This window comes from Martes martes, assembly GCF_963455335.1.
Source record: "Martes martes genome assembly, contig: scaffold_90, whole genome shotgun sequence".
Classification (NCBI taxonomy): Eukaryota; Metazoa; Chordata; class Mammalia; order Carnivora; family Mustelidae; genus Martes; species Martes martes.
The window spans coordinates 26,231-46,354 of NW_027666423.1; the positions used below are offsets into that span (position 1 = coordinate 26,231).

The 20,124-nt window shown below is 46.2% G+C and overlaps 2 protein-coding genes across 2 annotated transcripts; one reads left to right on the top strand and one right to left on the bottom strand.

The window, feature by feature from the left end:
- Positions 1–4,397: 4,397 nt before the first annotated feature.
- Positions 4,398–10,131, top strand: LOC308338022 (nucleolar MIF4G domain-containing protein 1-like; the record flags this gene model as incomplete). The annotated part of the gene is made up of 3 exons (XM_080831581.1): positions 4,398–5,372; positions 6,680–6,807; positions 7,662–10,131. The coding sequence occupies 3 exons, from the start codon at positions 4,398–4,400 to the stop codon at positions 7,948–7,950; spliced, it is 1,392 nt and encodes a 463-aa protein (XP_080687707.1). The 3' UTR covers positions 7,951–10,131.
- A 1,146-nt stretch (positions 10,132–11,277) lies between these two features.
- LOC308338024 (ATP-dependent zinc metalloprotease YME1L1-like) lies at positions 11,278–18,150 on the bottom strand. Its single transcript, XM_080831583.1, has 5 exons — positions 17,158–18,150; positions 16,144–16,270; positions 15,978–16,051; positions 15,069–15,155; positions 11,278–12,409 (listed from the first exon to the last, which is right to left on the bottom strand). The coding sequence occupies exons 1-5, from the start codon at positions 17,290–17,292 to the stop codon at positions 12,395–12,397; spliced, it is 438 nt and encodes a 145-aa protein (XP_080687709.1). The 5' UTR covers positions 17,293–18,150; the 3' UTR covers positions 11,278–12,394.
- Between the last annotated feature and the right edge of the window lie 1,974 nt (positions 18,151–20,124).

Consider the following 20,124-nt stretch of genomic DNA (forward strand, 5'->3'; position numbering starts at 1 on the left):
GGAGAACGGCAAGGGGAGACTCAGGGGGAGACCGATCACTCTGGCAGCCCATGGACTGGAGAGAGCCAAAGGCAGGAGACGCTGGGGCCTGCCCGGGACAGGGGCCGCCAGGATGGAGAGGAGGAGACTCTGGTCTGGCTGAACGTTCTCCAGCAGGGCACCAGTGTGGATGCCGGGGAAGACGTCTGGGCTGGGTTCAGCAGGCCGGGTGGTGAAGGAGGCAGAAGAAGGGAGGTGTATGTGACCTCGCAGCCAAGGGCCACCGACAAGGTCAGCCACGGGATGGCGAAGATGAAACCCCGGAGGCGCTGTGAAGGAGAGGCTGCGGGGACAGGGGCTCACTCCCACCACTGCAGCACAAACGGGCACGGCTCTGGGGTTCCAAATGTGGCATTATCAATGCATTCAAAAAGTACACGTATCCAGTTCCTGGAAGCAACTTCCAGGATGACGGTGGTGCGAAGCATGTGCCCAGCCCTGCAGACACACACACACGACGCGTGCTAGAGTGTTTGTTAGGAGGGCAAGAGCTGGGTTTTCAAAAGGAAACTGTCAATATTCCTCATTAGCACCCGGCTACAAGAGTGGAGCCCGTCAAGCCACTGGAAAGAGTGGTGGATCCCAAATCAGGCCTCTCCGATGCCCAGAGTCATCCTGGAGGCTGTGGAATGCAGATTCTAACTCAGGGGGTTTGGGGGGGGACTCCGGTGCTGTGTTCCCCATAGGCCTCTGCTCAGCAGTGGTCAGGCCCCAAGCCGCTGACGTGAAAAGCTGTATCTCTCATAGATTGCAAGACAATAGATCCTGTTTTGGTAAAAAATAATAATCACTATCATCACCATCATAATGCAAGTTAGTATACACATTTGATATCCAGAAGGATACGCATCCCTGGAAAAAAGAGCACACGGAGGACGTCCCTTTTACGTTACATGTGTAACCACGATGCTTCCGGTTTGGGGCGCCTGGGCGCTCCGTCAGGCGAGTGTCCACCTGCAGCTCAGGTCCTGATCCCAGGGTCCTGGGATCGAGCCCCGCATCGGGTTCCCTGCTCAGCGGGGAGCCTGTTTCCTCTCCCACTCCCCCTGCTTGTGCTCTCTCTCTTTCTGTCAAATAAATAAAATCTTAAAAAAAAAAAAAAGCTTCCATTTTTTATGATGAGCTGGAATTATTTTGCATCAGAAAAATTTTTTTTTAATTTTTATTTATTTGACAGAGAGAGGGAGAGATCACAAGTAGGCAGAGCGGCAGGCAGAGAGAGAGGGGGAAGCAGGCTCCCCGCTGAGCAGAAAGCCCGATGTGGGGCTCGATCCCAGGACCCTGAGATCAGGACCTGAGCCCAAGGCAGAGGCTCAACCCACTGAGCCACCCAGGTGCCCCAGAAAAAAATTTTTTAATCAACATGTGCACTGAAACAAAAAAAAAATTTGTGAGCCTAAATGTTATGGACAGAATATTTGCGCCCCACCCCCCAAATTCACACGTTCAAGTCTTCCCCCCCCCGTGTGGTAGTGTCTGGAGGGGGGACCTCGGGAGGTGAGTAGGGCGGGAGGGTGGAGCCTCAGGCTGGGATTAGAGCTTTAATAGAAGGGACCCCAAGCCCTCCCTCATCCTTCCACCAAGTGAGGACAGAGCGAGATGTCATTGGTGACCAGTTAGGGGGTCTCACGAGACACTGAGACTACCAGCACCCGACCTTGGACCTTCAGCCTCTGGCCCTGTGAGAGTAAACGTGTGCGCGCAGGCCCCATCTGTGGCGTTCTGTCACAGTCGGACGAAGACATAGTTAAAGGCTACACTTCAAGTCGTATCTCGTATTACTCTTAATAGATCATTCATGCTATTATTTGTAAAACGCTCTCAGGCAAAGCCCCAGCCCGCAATTCTTTCTAGGCTGGGGGACGAGTGTCTGATACAGCGGCCTCATGTCTGCCCTTCCATTCTGACCCGCCTCGGTCAGCCCTGCAGGCAGGTGGGTGAGCTTTTCACCATACAAATCTCTTTAGGTCACCCCCACACACACCAAACACTGAGACCTGAGCTCTCCCTAAAGCATTCCCCTGGTTTCCTTGTGCTCCCAGAATGAAAACGCAGTGGGGGCTGCCAAACTGTCACACCTGGCCCTGCCCCGCACCCAGCTTGTTTTTTGCACGAGCCTACCCACGTGCCCGCGCCAGCATCCGCTGCTACCACTCGCTCAGGGCCCTTGTTGCATGGGCCCTGTGCCATTAAGGGACGGTTTTACGCTTTCATTCCTTGTCTTGGCCACAAGACGGTGAAGCCGCTGCTTGCCCTGCCCCCAGCTGCTCTCACTGGGGAAGAAGAGCCTCCTTTCCGGTGGTGCTGGGGCGGTTTGCAGGTTCGGAACAGAGCTCCTCCAAGTGAGAAGTAGCCAGAAAAAATGCCGAAGGCCTCCCTCACTTTAGGGTTTCAAGATTTACCCACATCAGTCCCTCCTGGAGTCCTAGAATCCGTGGCGTCAGAACAGAACCTCCTCGATAAGGAAGCCAGGGCCAGCCCAGGGCTCAGAATGATTCACAAACACCCGATGATCTGGGAGGTCACGGACACCAACGGCTCAAGTGACGACATGCCCAACCCCCTCCCCAGGACTCTGTATCAGTGAATGGATTTGATTCATTTGGGTCCTGTCAAAATGGGTTAGAAACAAGCGTCTCTGGCTCCCTCTCCCCAGTGAGTATCCGAGAAATTATTCAACAAGGGGGGAGCACGAACCCCAGGCCGTGACAGCAGAAGCTGGAGCCCAGCAGAGCCTGGAGGTGAGGACACGGAGACAAGCTTTCTCATCCCTGCTCTGGCTTTGCCCTTGCGCATGGCCAGGGCCCGGGAGGGCAGGCACCCAGGAAAGCAGCGGTGGGCCAGCACCCCATGCACCTGCTCCTGAGCCCCAGACCCCCAGGACTGGAGCTGCCCCCCGGGGGACCCTGCCTCCCCCGACACTTGCCTCTGGGAGCTTGGTGACCTGCACCAGCCAACAACACAGCGTCTCTCCACCCCTGAAGGCTCCTACCTTCAGCCTTCGACACATTCACTCCCAGTGTCCGTAGCCCAGGAGAACAAGCCCTCACGGGTAGGCGTGGGGAGCACTGCAGCCCCAAAGTAAGATGAGAAAGGAGACCACTGCAGCATGAGGCAAGGACTGAGGATGGGACAGACTGAGAACGGCCTGGCAGAGGCCCTGGGGGACAGCAAGAGGGAAGCAGTGCAAATTGCACCGTGAAAATGAAACGAGGAAGTTATTTTGTAAAACCCCGTTGGTCTTCACAACAGCCCGGTGCCTAGGCACTATCACCCGCCCATTTTGCAGAGAAACTGAGACTCCGCGAGGTCACACAGCTGGGAAGCGGAGAAGTCAGGGTTTGAACCCCAGCCCCAGAGCCCGGGCTGCTGAGCACCCTGAGTTCTGAACTTTTATTTGGTTGTGCCTCTTGTCCTTTCCAAAGCTTTTCTTTCCTGCTCCCCAGCAGGCCCTGGGTGCTCCCACGCGCCTCCTTCCCGTGGCTGTACTAGTTTCCTGAGCAGCAGGAATGCCTCATCCCCGTCCTGACGCTGGACGCGGGAGACCGAGGTGCGGGCCGGGCTGCTTCCTTCCCGGGGCTCCCGCAGAGAGTCTGTTCCAGAACTCCTCCAGCTCCTCCGGTTCCCGCAAATCGTGGCGTTCCCTGGCGTGTAGCGGCTTCTTTGTGACCTTCTCCCTGTGCGCCCCTACTTCCCGCTGGGAAATCCAGGAAAACCTCCTCTTACCTTTCTTTTTTCTAACTGAAGGACAACTAAGATACAATGTTATATTCGTCCCAGGTGTACCCTCCTCTTGATTACAGCTGCCAAGACCCTCTTTCCAGCAAGGTCACACTCCCAGGGTCCGGCGGTCAGGGATGCTTCCCTCCCCAGGCAGGTGTGCGGATAGAGAAACCCGGGAACAGCACCCCAGGAAGCCAGGCCGCCCCACCACACAGTGAGGTGACCGCTGCGCCGCACGTGGGAGATCCGAGGCCTGAGGCTGAGTGAGAGAAGCCAGTTTCAGAACAAGCTCGGCTGAGGTTTCCCGGTAAAACGCACAGACAACAGCGCGCACGTCCTCCCTGCGGATGCGGAGAGGCAAGCACGTCTGGAGCCGCCCCCTGCACAACTACGCCCCCTTCTGTGGCAGGTCACCAAGAGGCCTCTTCACCGCGAGCTGTAAGGGGTCACGCATTAGATGAGCACGTATTTGTGCGCTCCTCACGCGGCCCGAGAGCAGCGGCTGTTCGTTCCCGGGAGGTTCCCTGCGCTGCCGCCCTCCCGCCAGCAGGGGGCGCCCGTCTGCCCTCGCACAGCACCCGCTCTGCCCGGAAGTCCCGCCCCGACCGGAAGTCGGCGTAGGAGCTGCCAGGAAAATGGCGGCGTCCGCGAGCGCTGGAGCGGCGCGCCGGCTCGGCCGCCGGGGGAGGGGACCCCACAGGCAGCGCGGGCGCGGGGTACGCCGCGGGCCGGGGGGCGGCACCGAGGGGGCCCTGAAGCGGCTAAAGCTCGCGGTGGAGGAGTTCGTGCAGGCGAGCTCCGAGGGTGAGATCCCCGGCGGCGCCGCGCGGCCCCCGACGGGCGGGCGCGTGCGGCCGGGCGGGAGGAAAAGCCGCAGGGAGCTGAGGAAGGAGAAGCGGCACCTGAGGAAGGCGCGCCGGCTGCGGAGGACGGCGGGGCTCGTGCAGGGCCCGCGTGCGGGCGGCGGCGGCGGAGCCGGCGGAGCGAGCGGCCCCCGGGCGGCGGGGGCGGGCGGCCGGCCGTCCCCTCGTCGGGCCGCGCCGCAGCCGGAGGGGCTGCGACCTCCGCAGGCCAAGGGCGCCCGGGCCCGCAGCGAGCCCAGAGGGCCCCCCGGGACCCCCAGGCCCTCTGCAGCCGCCGCCGCCGCTCGGAAGCGGGCACTTCTGGCGGCCAACGAGGAGGAGGACTGGGAGATCCGGAAGCTGGAGCGGCGCCTCGGCTTGAACAAGCGCAAGAGGAAGGGCGGCGGGAGCTCCGTGCCGCTCACCTTCGCCCGGGACGGGCTCGACTACCTCCTGGGGGCCCTGGAGCCTGGACACAACGGCGGCTGGTGTGAAGGCGGCCGTGCGGACGAGGAGGACGAGGACGGACAGACGCTCCCCGAGAGCGGCACCGACAGCGGCACCGAGGGCGAAGGGCAGCACGAGGGTGAGGAAGAAGAGGGCCGGCCGGGAGGAGAAGCCGGAGCGGAGACCGAGGAAGCGGACGGTGACGACGACGGCCAGAAAGCAGCGCAAGGGCGGGCCGCGTGCGGAAGGAGGGAAAGGAGCGTCCGTCCCGCCCAAGGAAGGAGGGGGCCTGCCCCGGAGGACTCGGGCGCGGCGGACCAGGTCGGTGGGAGCTCGGTGCTCTGCCCTTCTTCCTGAAGGGAGGGGGGCAAGAGTGGGGCAGAGGCGGCCCGCCGAGGTATTGGCCACTGTCCAGCCGACGTGTGGCGAATCGGGTTGTTGTGTTTGGAATCCCACAAGGAACAGCTCCCGGAGAAAACATCCTTAAAGATCTTTCGTCCCAGAAAGCTGGTGGCCGTCCCCCCGGTTGTGCTAAGGTGGAGTCTCCTTCGTTCGGTGTTTGCTGCCTCGGTGTCCGAACCCAAATCGGACTCCGCCGCCCCTTTGCTCTGGCCACTGAGGTGCGGGGAGGCCTCCGCGGCGCTGCCCTCCCCGAGCCCTCCTTTTCCCGTCCGGCTGCCCCTGCGGCGCATCCGACACAGCCGGTCTGCGGCGCTCCCTGGGGTAGGGTCGTGCCCTGAAGATGAGTCAGGATCCGGGACGGAGCAGCCGAGGCCTTCCCGGGCTGCCCCTCGCTGTTAACACGGTTCCTCTCAGCCGGCACCGGGAGAGGAACGTGGGGACCGCCGCACGGTCTTCCGCTCGTCTCGGGTGACAGCTTTCTGCCCCAAGATACATGCGCTGCTTTCCCCGCACGGTTCTCCCTCGTCCTTTCGCTGCGTGGTGGTCTGCGCACTCACACCTCTCTGGGGGCATCCTCTCCGAGAGCTTTGATCGCGTCCTGACTTTGCTTTCACAGCCTGTGAAGGTCTGTTCGTGCGGCCTGAGCTCATGGGGGTCACGAGGGCCGCGGTTTCTGGGTGCATAAATGTGATTTCCCCAGCCCCGGGTAACTCCCTGACGGCGTGCATTGTGCCCCGTTTGTCTCCCAAAGCCCGCGCGGGGCCGGGGAGTGTGGGTCAGAGTAGTGATGTGTAGCCCTCGGCGTGGTCGAGCTGGGGATAGTGAGCGCCGGACCGATTCTGCCACGTGTCCGTAGGTGCTAGCATTGGACGAGTTTGGAGTGACTTTAGGACACTCTCCCTCCAGACTGGTGATGCACGGGATCGAGGTGTGTGTGTGCTGCTGTGCTGGCCGTCATCGAAGCCTGGGCTCGTGCAGAGTGTAGGGCTCAGGTGCGGCCGGGGCTGAAGTCACAGGGCAGAGAAGAGGCTGACTCTCGCGGCAGCAGTGACCCCGCACTCAGGACTCCCCGGGACGTTCAGCACATTTCTGAGGGGGGTTAAGCCTCCGTGGTCAGTCGTTACAGCTTCTCCCCGTCCTTGGGACTGTACTGCGGAAACGTGAACATAGCAAGCAGAGAAGAGGAACTTGTTCATGTAAAATTTTTGTAATTCTGTCCTTTCAAGCAGAGTCTCTGTGAAAACGAAGGCAAGTACATCCCGCCTCACGTGAGGCAAGCTGAGGAAACAGCGAGTGGTCAGAAAAAGGAGGGCCTGGAGAGACTACAGAAACACGTCAAAGGTCTGATCAACAGGTAACTGGCCCATTGCCATCCCGAGCCGTGCCAAGGGCTCGTCTCTTTCCTAAAGTTACAGAAACTTTCCCGGGAATTAGACTGTAAGTGATGGGGGAGGGGGGCATGGTGGTTGGTCTGCCCCTCTCTGTTCCTGTGATCTGTACCCTGAAAAGCAGGAAGCCCGCTGAGGCAGCTGAGGATTTTGTTTTGTTGCTCAGACAGTCGGCCTGGGCACTAGACCCCATGCTACCCGGCCTCAGGAGGGAAGACCACCAAGCGCCCTCGGTGACAGGAGGGCTCGGCTCCACAGGCTGAGCCTGGGAAGGAGGGCATTTCTCCCGGTCCCCCCACCTTCTCCCCCCCACTCCCCGTCTAGGGTGGCCAGCTTCCAAGTCCCTGTTAGGGTCCATAATCAAAGGAATGAGATTGATACAAAGCGAAGGTCAAGCAAAGCTTTATTTTGAGCCAAGCGTCGAGAATCAAACTGATTGGTCAGGGCCATCTCTTACAAAGAGGCGACCCCTCCCAGCCTCACAGACTAACTTTTATAGAGGTAGTTTAGCCGGGCTATACACAGGTGGCCAGTGAGATTGCAATAGGTCTGCAACACACAGAGAAAACTGCTAGGTTACACCTGGGTGGCCAATTGAATTTCAATTTACCCTAGTAGATATATGCACACCCCACTGATTGGATGTCTTCACCTGGCCTGACCCGCCCTTGTAACTGGGCTTTGCAAGTAAGTTCCTCTGGGAGGGGCAGGGTCAATCTAAGTTCACTGCATAAACACAAAATGACTCCCTCTGGCTAAGCAGGCCCTTACAGCTCTATTACTGTTTTTTCTTGTCTCTTTTATTCACGTCTTTCCCAAGCAATAGCAACCGCTGCATTTTCAATATGTTGTCCATGACGGCAACTCTGTGGATCTTTTTGAGATCTTTCATTCGGATGTTATACACCCGCTGGGACTCGTTGAATTCTCCCTTCTTAACAAGCGGGGCCCTCAAGTCATTCATCACTTCCCTGCGAAAGGTCACGGATGAACGCCCCTTCCCAGTCCCGAAACCAAAACACTTCTTCATTGCAAAGCCTAGAGGCTTCACCAGCACTTCACCTTCCACTGGGCTTTTCACCGCTTCTACACACCAGCACCAGTGCTAGAGATAAGCCAAACCGACCCCACAACGGTTTGGAATCTTGGAGCACCTAACAACCAACCGTAACCATGACGCCAAGCACAAATGCGCTTGTGCACCTCTGAAACCCGCGTGGCTGCGCCTGCGCATAAAGGGCCAGCGACTGAAGGTGCCCAAAGTGCATGTGCGAGGCCCAAGCCTCTCAAATCTCAGTGCGGCGGCGCGCCGCTCTGACGGGGCAGAGCGGCGGGGTCCCCACTTGGCTCGCCGCTGAGGGGCAGCGCGGCAGGGCCCCCACTCGGCTCACCGCCCCGAGGCTATAAATCTGGATAATATTATTTTAAAGACTCTGAAGACCTACAACAAACTAAGGAGGGTTTACTCATGAAGATTACTGAAGTTTGGTTAGAGCTGTGTGAGTCTGTGCTGTGCTCTCACTTCCCATGCCAGAAACTTGTCACTTAGAGAAGGGACTTGCCTGACCTGAGGCAGAGTAAGTCAAAGAGGTGGCCTCCATGCTAAGCACACAGAGTTCTCTAGCCTGAGGTTGCAATGCTGTTTAGGGGAAACAAGAGTAGCAAGGTATTTAACTGTAAGCTCTGAGAGGTCAGAGAGCCATCTGGATGGGATAAGCACTCCACATAAACTCCAGGTTTACCCGAGGCAGGCAGTAGAAACTGAAGCTGGTTCGAGCCACCCACATACCCATGGTTGCTAAGCCACGCGCATACACGCAAAGAAGCAGAAAGCTTTTTAGAAAGCAAAAACCAGGCAGCCTTGAAAATGACCCAAATGTTGCATGGACTTAGAAGCCCACACAGATCCGTCAGCAGAGGAGAAAGCATGAATAATGGGGTCTGCACACAACATCTGCCCAATCTTTGGCTAAATGTTAAAGGATGCAGGCACAGCAGCAACATGTAGGAAGCAAGATGTAAAAATTTAAGAAATGAACAGAGACATCAATGGCTGCACATTGCAGGAGAGACAGACTTCATAAGTTTACTGGAGGCAAGTTACTAAACAAAACAAGACAACCCCCTAGGGAGGAAATCAGAACCCCTAATTGCTACATTACCTGAAATTCAACAAGATTATAAAACAAAGAGACAAGAAAGGTGACCCTTACTACAAAAAGCATTAAGCAGAAACTGTCTGAGTATTTCCAGATGGTAGATTCAGCAAAGATTTAAAAGATTTAAAAGCAGCTACATGGACATGGTCAAAGACTAATGGGAATAGTGTTGAAAACCATGATGAAAATGACACAACACATGAAGAGTCTCAATAAAAAGATACAGGGGTGCCTGGGTGGCTCTGGGTTAAGCCTCTGCCTTCAGCTCAGGTCATGATCTCAGGGTCCTGGGATCCAGGCCCACATCCGGCCCTCTGCTCAGCAGGGAGCCTGCTTCCCCCTCTCTCTGCCTGCCACTCTGCCTACTTGTGATCTCTCTGTCAAATAAATAAAATGTTTAAAAAAGAAAAAGATACAAAGTAAATTAAAGATTTGAATGGAAACTTACAGCTGAAAAATACAGTACCTGAAATGGAAAATTCAACTGATTTGAGATGACAGAAGAATTGGTGAACTTGAAAAATCAACAGAAATTACTCAATCTCAAGCAGAGAGGGAGGAAAAAAAAATGAAGAAAATGAACAAAGCCTGAGACCAGATCAACGATAAGTGTACCAACACATAGGTAAGGAGACCCCCAGAAGGAAGACAGAAAAGGATTAATAAACATATTTGAAGAAGTAATTGCCAAAAATTGCTTAAATTTGATGAAAACCTAATCTGCAGATCCATGAAGCCCAGTAAATCCTAACTAGGAAATAGACAAGCACATCCACACCTAAACACGTTGTCATGGGGTCAAACTGCTAAAAGTCAAGAATAAGCAAACAAAAACAAAACCTTGAAATCTCCAAGAGAAAAAAAACCAACCTATCACAAAAGGAGACCAAAATTATGATTAACAGCTGACTTCTTAAAAAAAATAATGGGAGGGGCTCCTGGGTGGCTCAGTGGGTTAAGCCTCTGCCTTCGGCTGGGGTCGTGATCTCAGGGTCCTGGGATCGAGCCCCGCATCGGGCTCTCGGCTCAGCGGCGAGCCTGCTTTCCCCCCCTTTCTCTGCCTGTCTCTGCCTACTTGTGATCGATCGATCTCTCTCTCTCTCTCTCTCTCTGTCAAATAAATAAAATCTTAAAAAAAAAATAATGGGAGCTAGGAGTCTATGGGATAACATAATCTAAATGATTAAAGATTTTAAAAAAGGCAACCATGTATTCTATATCCAGCAAAACGATTCTGAAAAAAACAAAGGCAAAAATAAATCACATTCCCAGAGAAAGACTGTGGAAATAAGTATATAAAGCACTAGTTATGCCACTATATTGGTGAGTCGCTGTAACATGCACAGATATAACATATGACACTAGGAGCACAGAGAAGAAAATGAGATATACTGAAACAAAATTCCTACATTTGACCAGAATTAGAGTAGACTGATAAGATGCACACAGTCATACCTAGATCAATCACTAAGCTGTAACTCAAAAAAGGAGGAACAGAAGGATCTCTTGAGATATGAGAAAAACAGGAAAGAAAAAGCAAAATGGGAAGTGTAGAAACAAGTATATCGAAACTAAATCTAAATGAACTAAACACTCCACTGAACAGAGATTGTCGATTGGATTTAAAAAAAAGCAAGATTAATAAAGAACTTGTGTTCAGAATATATGATCTCTTACACCACATAATAAGACAACCCAAAAGGGACAGTGAGGGTGCTCTGAATGGATGTTTCTCCAAAGAAAATATACACATGGCCAATAAAACAGGAGAGGATATCACTAGTGTAGATAAATGTATGTTAATCCATGAGATATTATTTCATTCACACCAGAATGACTTTATCAAAAAGACTCTAAGAATATGCTGTAGAAGATACAGAGAATGATGCATTTCATCAGGTCCATAAAAAGGTAAACAGAAACTTACTACATGACCCAGCAATTTCTACCTCAGAAGTCTATCTAGGAAAAATAAAAACATGCATCCACACAAAGACATGTATACACACAGGGAGAAGGAAGGAAGGAGAGGGGGACAGGGAAGGATGAAAGAGAAGAGAAAAGGGAAAGGGTAGTTGGCAATTAAAAAAATGGGACAATGAATCTGGACCAAGGGTATACAGGGGTTCCTTGTATTATTCAAGTAACATTTCTGTAAGTTTGACATTAGATCAAAATTTAAAGCTTAAAAAAAAAAAAAAAAGAGGCAAGATACTGTATAGCAAACTCCCTCTATCAACTTCTTCAATGAAGACCATATACAACTTAAAAGTTATTAGAAAACTGTAGGTAATTTTAATAAAATCACTTCAAGAATATATCTGGTTGTAAAGCCAATACAATGAGCTCTAAAATAATTCTCTATTCAGTTAAATAAAGTCATCTGTAAATCCTGTAACAACATCTTCATATTCACAAAATCCGAATGAAAAGCAAGCATGACTTTCCATAACCAAGAGGTAATTCAAAGTTCACTTTGAAAGGACTGAGATTTGGGGTTAATCTTTCTTTTAATACCAAGCATAATTATATAGTTATTCAGATTTTGAACTGACTCACTTTTTATTTAACAAAATATTTGCTGCTCTGAAATAAATTTCATTAGTAAGAATGATGTTAAAAAAAAAAAAGACCATGAAATGCAAGCTGCATTTCTAAAAGGTTGTAATCATTAAAATTCTGATTAAATCTGTACATTTACAATTCTCTCTTAGATAGACAAAAACAGAACTATTTTATATATGGACAATCTGGAGCACAATAATTAAGTGCATCTTAATGAAGTTTCCACCGACCTATATAGAAATACGCTTCACTTGAGCCAAATGGCAGCATTTCTTCATCAAAGATAAATGGTACTATCTAAAAACAAAGATAATCCTTCGATAATTTTACGTTGCCAAGTAAAAGTACTTCCCAAGAGCTAAAGGCACAATTTTAATTCCCATCTAGTAGAGGAACCAACCATAAAATCATTACTTATTTTCAACTGAATAACTGATTAACATTTCTCAAATAAGCTGTTTCCAATCTTAATTGTTCTTTATTTTCTTTAACATATTTGCTATGGGCTGATAATTTGCCATAGGTGTCGTCATGGGAATAACCAGAATTAGATTAAATGTGACAAAAGAGAGACAAAGTGTTGCACACTCTTGAGTGATACCAAGGCAAGAATGGGAGAAAAGCATCGCAAAAGGAGACTACCGAAATGCTACTTATATATTCCCGCAGCAAAACCAGCAATGCATCCACTTTAAGAGTTATCATCTCACTTCCAATTTCTTTCCCTCAAGAATAATTTGAATCTCTTTGGCATCCAAAGTCTCATAGGTTATTAAAGATTCTGCTAGATTCTTAGCTCTTTTGCATGAGTCTTCAAGATATGTTTTGTTCATTCATATGAGTCCTGAAATGAAAAAAAAGAGGTATCTAAGAGGCAGAAAACTTAGTAGAAGCTAAAATCATAAATAAGAAAAAAAATGTATATGCCTTAAAAATATGAACTATATTCATTTCTATTTATAAAAGATAAAAGCATGAAGCTCTTTTTTAAAAATTAACATAGAATGTATTATTTGCCCCAGGGGTACAGGTCTGTGAATCATCAGGCTTACACATTTCACAGCACTCACCATAGCACATACCCTCCCCAACATCCAGAAACCAGCCACCCCATCCCTCCCCCCCACCTCCCCCCAGCAACCCTCAGTTTGTTTTGTGAGATTAAGAGTCTCTTAAGGCATGGAGATTTTAAACACCCAGCATGGAGCCTACTTGATTGATTGATTGATTGATAGATAAGGCAAGCTTGGTTCTCAAAGATTAGTTTCAAACTTGCAAACACTCTCTTTTTAACTTCAAAATGTATCACATGGATAAGTGAGGCCTACCTAGGCAGCTATACTTAAAGATATACAAGTATATACTATACTTATCTGCTGTTTAAATAAGGTCTGCAAACAAAGAAATCTATTTCTCTATTCAATATACATGTTAAAAAGGAAAGGCAGGTTTGCTCCTTTTGCCTTGTGAGATTTCACCAATTTATTCACTTTCAAGAGTGAGAAAAGATCTACTTTTCTATTCTTATTTGGTAACAACTTACCTGTCAGTCAGTGACTATACCACTGGAAAATGAGTTTACCAACACCAAGAAGCATACGTCATATAAAAATAACATAATTATTAAAAATAAACATCATTAGACATTCTGAACAAAACTGTTATGGTCAAGTGAAATATCAAATTAAAGAGAACACAAAGTATTATAAATATGTCATGGAATATTGAAACTAATAACCTAGGATGAATTAGTATTAACTTTAAAAACTCCATTGGAATGAAACCCTTACACCGTAACATGTAAGACTACGATAAGGTTTTTATATCTTTAAGTTTCATATACATTTGAACCTAAAATGTATACTAACTAATCATCATTTTCCTTAATAACTATGTAAGTGTGCCATCTAGTGCAAAGAGTACCTACCGCCCTCACAAGCTTAACATTTCAGAAAAGTATTAAGAGCAAAGAAAGAGTATTTCCAATGCTCTAATACTAGAAGAGATAATTTACACAAAATAACATAAATAGTAAAAAAAAGAATGAAGATTCAGGCAAGGGAGAGAGAATTCCTCTTCTGAAACACCTTCTAAACCTTTCCATCATATAAGCTTTTCATAAACTTAATGACTTTAAAGCTTTTACTTCTTTGAGTTAATCAAAACCTGGTCCTCCTGGGGAGACTCCGAATCCTTCAACTGACAGCTACTGATTCACTCCTATCCCAGATATTTCAGAGTAAAGAGGTGAGACCTTTGTTCCCCTCACTGCTGACAGACTATTACTCTACCACCCTCTCCTATAAAGCATGATTCCTTTGAAGTTTACACCACCTGACTTCAACATCCTTCATTCTGCCGTCTACAACCCTAATTCCAGTTCTTGTTCACTAGACTTTCTGCCATTTAGCTCAGTCTTTTCCATTCCAAGACCTGCCTTCATGTACATCCAAATGGAATACACATATCCAACCTCTGCACTAAGCACCAGACCCATGTATCCCTCCCAACTTGAAATCGTCACTAAGACCCCTCAAATTCAGGGGTACCTGGGAGGCTCACTTAGTTAAGTGTCTGCCTTCAGCTCAGGTCATGATCCCAGAGTCCAGGGATCGAGCCCCACATCAGGCTCCCTGCTCAACAGGGATATCTGCTTCTCCCTCTGCCCCTCACCCACCCCACTTTATGCTCACGCTCTCTCTCAAATAAACAAATAAAACCTTAAAAAAAGAAAACACTTCAAATTAAATATGTATAAAACTCAGCTTATAATCTACACACTTCCCCACCTTAGGCCATCATCAGTGTTTTCTCAGTCAACGACACACACAACTAGATGGCTGCACCAAGCAGAAATCGAGAACACAGCTTTGTTACTTAATTTAGCTGCTCTCACCCAAACATCAGAAAGGCATTTGATTCCACTAGATCAGTATCTCTTGAATGCATTCATTTTTCTCAATTTCGCCTCTCACTGCCCTAATCCAAACATCTGCTGTGCCTTAAGGAGATTCCACAGAACCTACTAACTCATCTCACTGAATCGACGCTCACGTATTCTGCACTGGACCCTGCAATCAAAAAGACTTTCATTTTCAAAGACCTTTATGCTTCATTCTCAGCATATGTACACAGCGAGGCACAAAGCAACTAATAGTTGTGGAATAAAATATATGTCAGAGTGAAAAACTAATAAAGACTCAAATAATCAAATATCCCCCCTATTCTAACAACACTATGGTTTTACAGATGAAGTAGAATATTTATCATTACTGATATTAACTGTTCCTAGCCTATGGCCAGAATAAAATGAAGATTCAGTCTATGACCAGAGGCTCCCAATTACATACTGAAATCATGGCTGCAATGGTGCACTCACTCTCTTGATTATATACAGCGACAGTTTTAAACAGGGGGTAACCATTACCTTCTGGTAGCACCTAACTATTTAGGCACATTAATGACTAGACAGATGAATAAGCACAGAAAAACAGAATTATTACCCTTAGAAGGATTCTAATTTCTTGTTCAATAGCAGATTGAGTTTCTGGACTCAGTTTCCCAGTATCACTGTAGGTCATAACTCCAAGCTAAAACAAACAAAAAGAAAGAAATTGAACAGAAACACCCCAAACCACTAATAAATGTTAACAGAGGAAGTACTATCCTATACTCAAGGAAACCTCATCAAGGGCAAGGAAGAAATTCAGTATAGAAATTTCTTCATTCTTCTGAAAGTGTAAGACTAAAAAGTATGAACAAGAGAGAAACTTTAAAATCCTAAGTGTGGTTCTGAGTACCTTCTTCGAAAACCTTTGCCACTATTCCAAATCCAGAAATCCACAATGTAGTGTATTAGAAGTGCTGTGTGAAGCCACAGTGATAACATAGGAGAGTGAAATACGTGGGAAGGGGAAAGTAAGCAAGCTCGGCAAACAGAAGTTTTAGGTCATATGAACAGAAACAGAATATCTTATCATTTGCTTAACTCATGACATACTATTATTGTCCAAGCAGCCAGAATGGAAAGTGAATACTATATTCTAGTGGTCAAAAAAAAAAAAAAAAGTTTACTTTAGAATGAGCTGTGACAAATCTAGTCGGAATGAGACAGGGGGAAAGTAAATGTTACCAATTTATAAGGAGAACCCTCTCTCCTACGGTGCCTGGGGTAGCTCAGTGGGTTAAGAGACTGACTTCAGCTCCAGTCACGGTCCGGCATCCTAGGATCAAGTCCTGCACGGGGCTCCCTGCTCAGCTGGGAGTCTGCTTTTCCCTCTGACCATCCCCCCTCTCATGCTCGCTCTCTCCAATAAAAAAATAAAGTCTTAAAAAAAAGAACCCTGTCTCATAAGGAGACACTTGGCAAATCATCATTTGATACATGAGGGAGGGGTAAAATCAGCTATTACGTTTTCACTCATTCCAAATTCGGTAACCATCTGCTTTGCAATTTTAGTTGCATTATCAACATCACTGGAAGCACCTAAAATTTAAAAATATACATAGTCTCAATATTTAAAAATATTTTTAAATCAGCAAGCACAATCTGAACTAAAGCCATTCTTTACAGCCAACCTGTTGTGATATGGTCAGTTCCAAATATAAGCTCCTCAGCCACTGTTCCTCCGATACTAACATCCATCTGCGCAAGCAGCTGAGCTCTAGTTTCATTCCATCTGTCATTCTCAGGCAAGAGGGACACCTAGACAATTGGAAACAAAGAAAAACTCCAGACACAGTTGGAAATATTTACATTAATGATCAGAATTATCATCTGGCTCTTGCTAGAGCACTTAATGTCATGATGCTGACAGCTCAAAGACATTTAGTAGAGATGGTCTCGGGCGACTAATGACAAAACTGGTATTATGCAAAGGAAGAAAAATTCTTTATAAAGCAAAAGCTTATTTTATGTGTCATAGCTATATAATCCTGCAATAGGATAATGCCGCAATAGGATGGACTTGTACCCAGGTGCCAAAAAAGAAAGGCTTAAAATGTCTATCGTTAGAAAGATAAGAAAATGAGGGGCACTTGGGTGGCTCAGGGGGTTAAAGCCTCTGCCTTCAGCTCAGGTCATGATCCCAGGGTCCTGGGATCGAGCCCCGCATCAGGCTCTCTGCTCAGCAGGGAGCCTGCTTCCACCTCTCTCTCTCTGCCTGCCTGTCTGCCTGCTTGTGATCTCTGTCTGTCAAATAAATAGATAAAATCTTAAAAAAAAAAAAAAGAAAGATAAGAAAATGAAACTTGTACTCAGTGAGAAAAATCTTAGAAAGACTATGGAACCACTAACCTAGTTTCTTTGAGGAGGGAAAAGAGCAATGACATATTTAAGAATGATACTTTGTTGTCATTCCAGACTTAAATTTCATCATGTTAATATATAATATTTGAACTATTAGTATTCTTTATTAGCAGATAAGTTTCACGAGTGTAGCTGATCTCACAGTGGTTCAGAACGTTAAAGAAGAAAGTTATTAGCGAGCTTAGAACTTAGTTGAATTTTCTTTTTATTTTCCTCAACAGTTTCCTACAAGAGCTTTTGAAGATTGTTATTTGAAGGAAAAGGAAAAAAAACAAGATACTTACATGTCCAGGTGTTGACCCTCTTGGCATGATTGTAGCTTTGTTGATAGGCATTGCATCCTTACTGTAATATGCAATAATAGCATGACCGGATTCATGATATGCTGTGATGGTTTTGTTTTTATTGTCAATTTCCATGTTTCTACGTTCAGGCCCTAAGGATAAAAATTTAATTGAATAAAATTATTCCGTGAGGAAGGTATATTTAGATGAATGAAACCCACTTGCTTTTAAGTAATTCTTAGAGTGGCATGACTTAATATCACTAATAAGTTATTTTAAACCAAAATAAGTTGCCAACTGACAACCAAAATTGTAAGAGCTGTCCTCTTACTCCTTACTATCAATGAGAAAAGTTTAATTCTATTTCCAGAAAATAAATTTAAACAAGAAATGTCACAACGAAATTGCTCTGAAGCCAATTCAAGATTTAAAATCAAATATTGAAAATTAGCAAAATTTTTCTTTTATCAGTACAATTATTCTTTTATCAGCTATACGAGACAAGAGTAAACACATGGGCACCCCCTTCCCCCAAACTGTATAATCATATAAACTGTATTTGTTCTGTAAAAGGCCCAGTTGTGTGGCTACTTTTGAGTAAATATTTTCTTGCTCCTATACCTTCCTTTCTTATAACATTTTTCTCAAAAAGAATTTATTCTCTAACATAATGAACAGTGTAAGACAGGGAAAACAAAAAAGAGAAAAAACCTATCTGTTAGAATTTTATCTTTGGAAAACTCTAGTTCCTTCATGGTAACCATTTCTTTTCCATCAATAGCTGCCTTTAATGCAGCCTGGTTCACAAGATTCTCCAACTCTGCTCCAGAAAAGCCAACAGTACCTCGAGCTATAATTTCTGGATCCACAGCTATGTAGATAAACACAATATTAAAATTCCAAAACAACTCTTCACAAATGACTCATATTCCAAAAGAAAAAAGAAAACAGCTATCCTGAACTAGAACTTAAAATATTTATATCACTGTAACTACAAAATAAACTTACTTTTTCTAAAGGAAAACCAAAATTGCCATTAAATAGATCATTAAAATCCCATTGGGACACATCACAAAATTTGTAAATTTAAGTAACTTTGTGAAAAGTAAAGAAATGCAGAGTTGCCAGACATGATTTATAAATCTTCAAATTATGACCTAAACTGTTACTAGCCTAAGCACAATTGAGAATGTATACTCCTAGACAACATTTTGTTTTCTGAGTTTCATCTTGAAATACTTTATACTTAAGTATTTAGTATTATATGTACATTTATAAAACTCCCCCATTAGAGGAAACATATCAGGCTTTTTTAAAAAAGATTTTATTTGTTTTTATTTGGGGGAGAGAGAGAGAGAGCGCATGAGAGGGGAGAAGGTCAGAGGGAGAAGCAGACTCCTCATGGAGATGGGAACCTGATGTGGGACTCAATCCTGGGACTCCGGGATTGTGACCTGAGCTGAAGGCAGTCGCTTCACCAACTGAGCCACCCAGGCGACCCACCATATCAGGTTTTAAAATTGATTCACCTATCCTTGAAAATACTACAGCTTAGTTTAATAGCTGCATTTATTACTCAAGTGGGTCCATAATATTTTCATATGTTTTGTTGTAAAGTTTGCTTCTTTGGGGTCCAAAGTGATGATATTTTATGTGCTTTTTCTACTATTTCATATTTTACATTCATCTAAAACCACTTATATTTATCTTCAAGTATTATCTGAATACTGTCAAGAAAACATTCCTTTTTAAAAAAAGGAATTTTGAAAAAACTTTTAAATTTTGTCAATCCCATTTATAATTGCACCCAAAACCATAAGATACGTAGGAATAAACCTAACCAAAGAGGCAAAGAATCTATACTCAGGAAACTATAAAGTACTCATGAAAGAAATTGAGGAACACACAAAGAAATGGAAAAATGTTCCATGCTCATGGATTAGAAGAACAAGTATTGTGAAAATGTCTACATTACCTAAAGCAATCTACACATTTAATTCAATCCCTATCAAAATCCCATCCATTTTTTTTCAAAGAAATAGAACAAATAATCCTAAAATTTATATGGAATCAGAAAAGACCTCGAATAGCCAAAGGAATATTGAAAAAGAAAGCCGAAGTTGGTGGCATCACAATTCCAGACTTGAAGCTCTATTACAAAGCTGTCATCATCAAGACAGTATGGTAATGGTACAAAAACAGACATATAGATCAATGGAACAGAATAGAGAGCCCAGAAATAGACCCTCAACTCTATGGTCAACTAATCTTCAACAAAGCAGGAAAGAATGTCCAATGGAAAAAAGACAGCCTCTTCAACAAACGGTGCTGGGAAAATTGGACAGCCGCATGCAGAAAAATGAAACTGGACCATTTCCTTACACCACACATGAAAATAGACTCAAAATGGATGAAGGACCTCAATGTGAGAAAGGAATCCATCAAAATCCGTGAGGAGAACACAGGCAGCAACCTCTTCGACCTCAGCCGCAGCAACTTCTTCCTAGGAACATCACCAAAGGCAAGGGAAGCAAGGGCAAAAATGAACTATTGGGATTTCATCAAGATCAAAAGCTTTTGCACAGCAAAGGAAACAGGCAACAAAACCAAAAGACAACTGACAGAATGGGAGAAAATATTTGCAAACGACATACCAGACAAAGGGCTAGTATCCAAAATCTATAAAGGGCTCAGCAAACTCAACACCCAAAGAACAAATAATCCAATCAAGAAATGGGCAGAGGACATGAACAGATATTTCTGCAAAGAAGATCTCCAGATGGCCAACAGACATGAAAAAATGCTCCACATCACTCGGCATCAGGGAAATACAAATCAAAACCACAATGAGATACCACCCACACCAGTCAGAATGGCTAAAATTAACAAGTCAGGAAATGACAGATGCTGGCAAGGATACAGAGAAAGGGGAACCCTCCTACACTGTTGGTGGGAATGCAAGCTGGT

What these genes read in the sequence shown, in the direction of transcription:
- LOC308338024 (XM_080831583.1), bottom strand. Translation starts at nt 17,292, where the DNA reads ATGGAAATTGACAATAAAAACAAAACCATCACAGCATATCATGAATCC. An exon ending in AACTGACCATATCACAACAG is followed by an intron (nt 16,052 to 16,143) that starts GTTGGCTGTAAA and finishes TTTAAATTTTAG; the next exon opens with GTGCTTCCAGTGATGTTGAT. An exon ending in AATTTGGAATGAGTGAAAAC is followed by an intron (nt 15,156 to 15,977) that starts GTAATAGCTGAT and finishes TGTTTGTTTTAG; the next exon opens with CTTGGAGTTATGACCTACAG.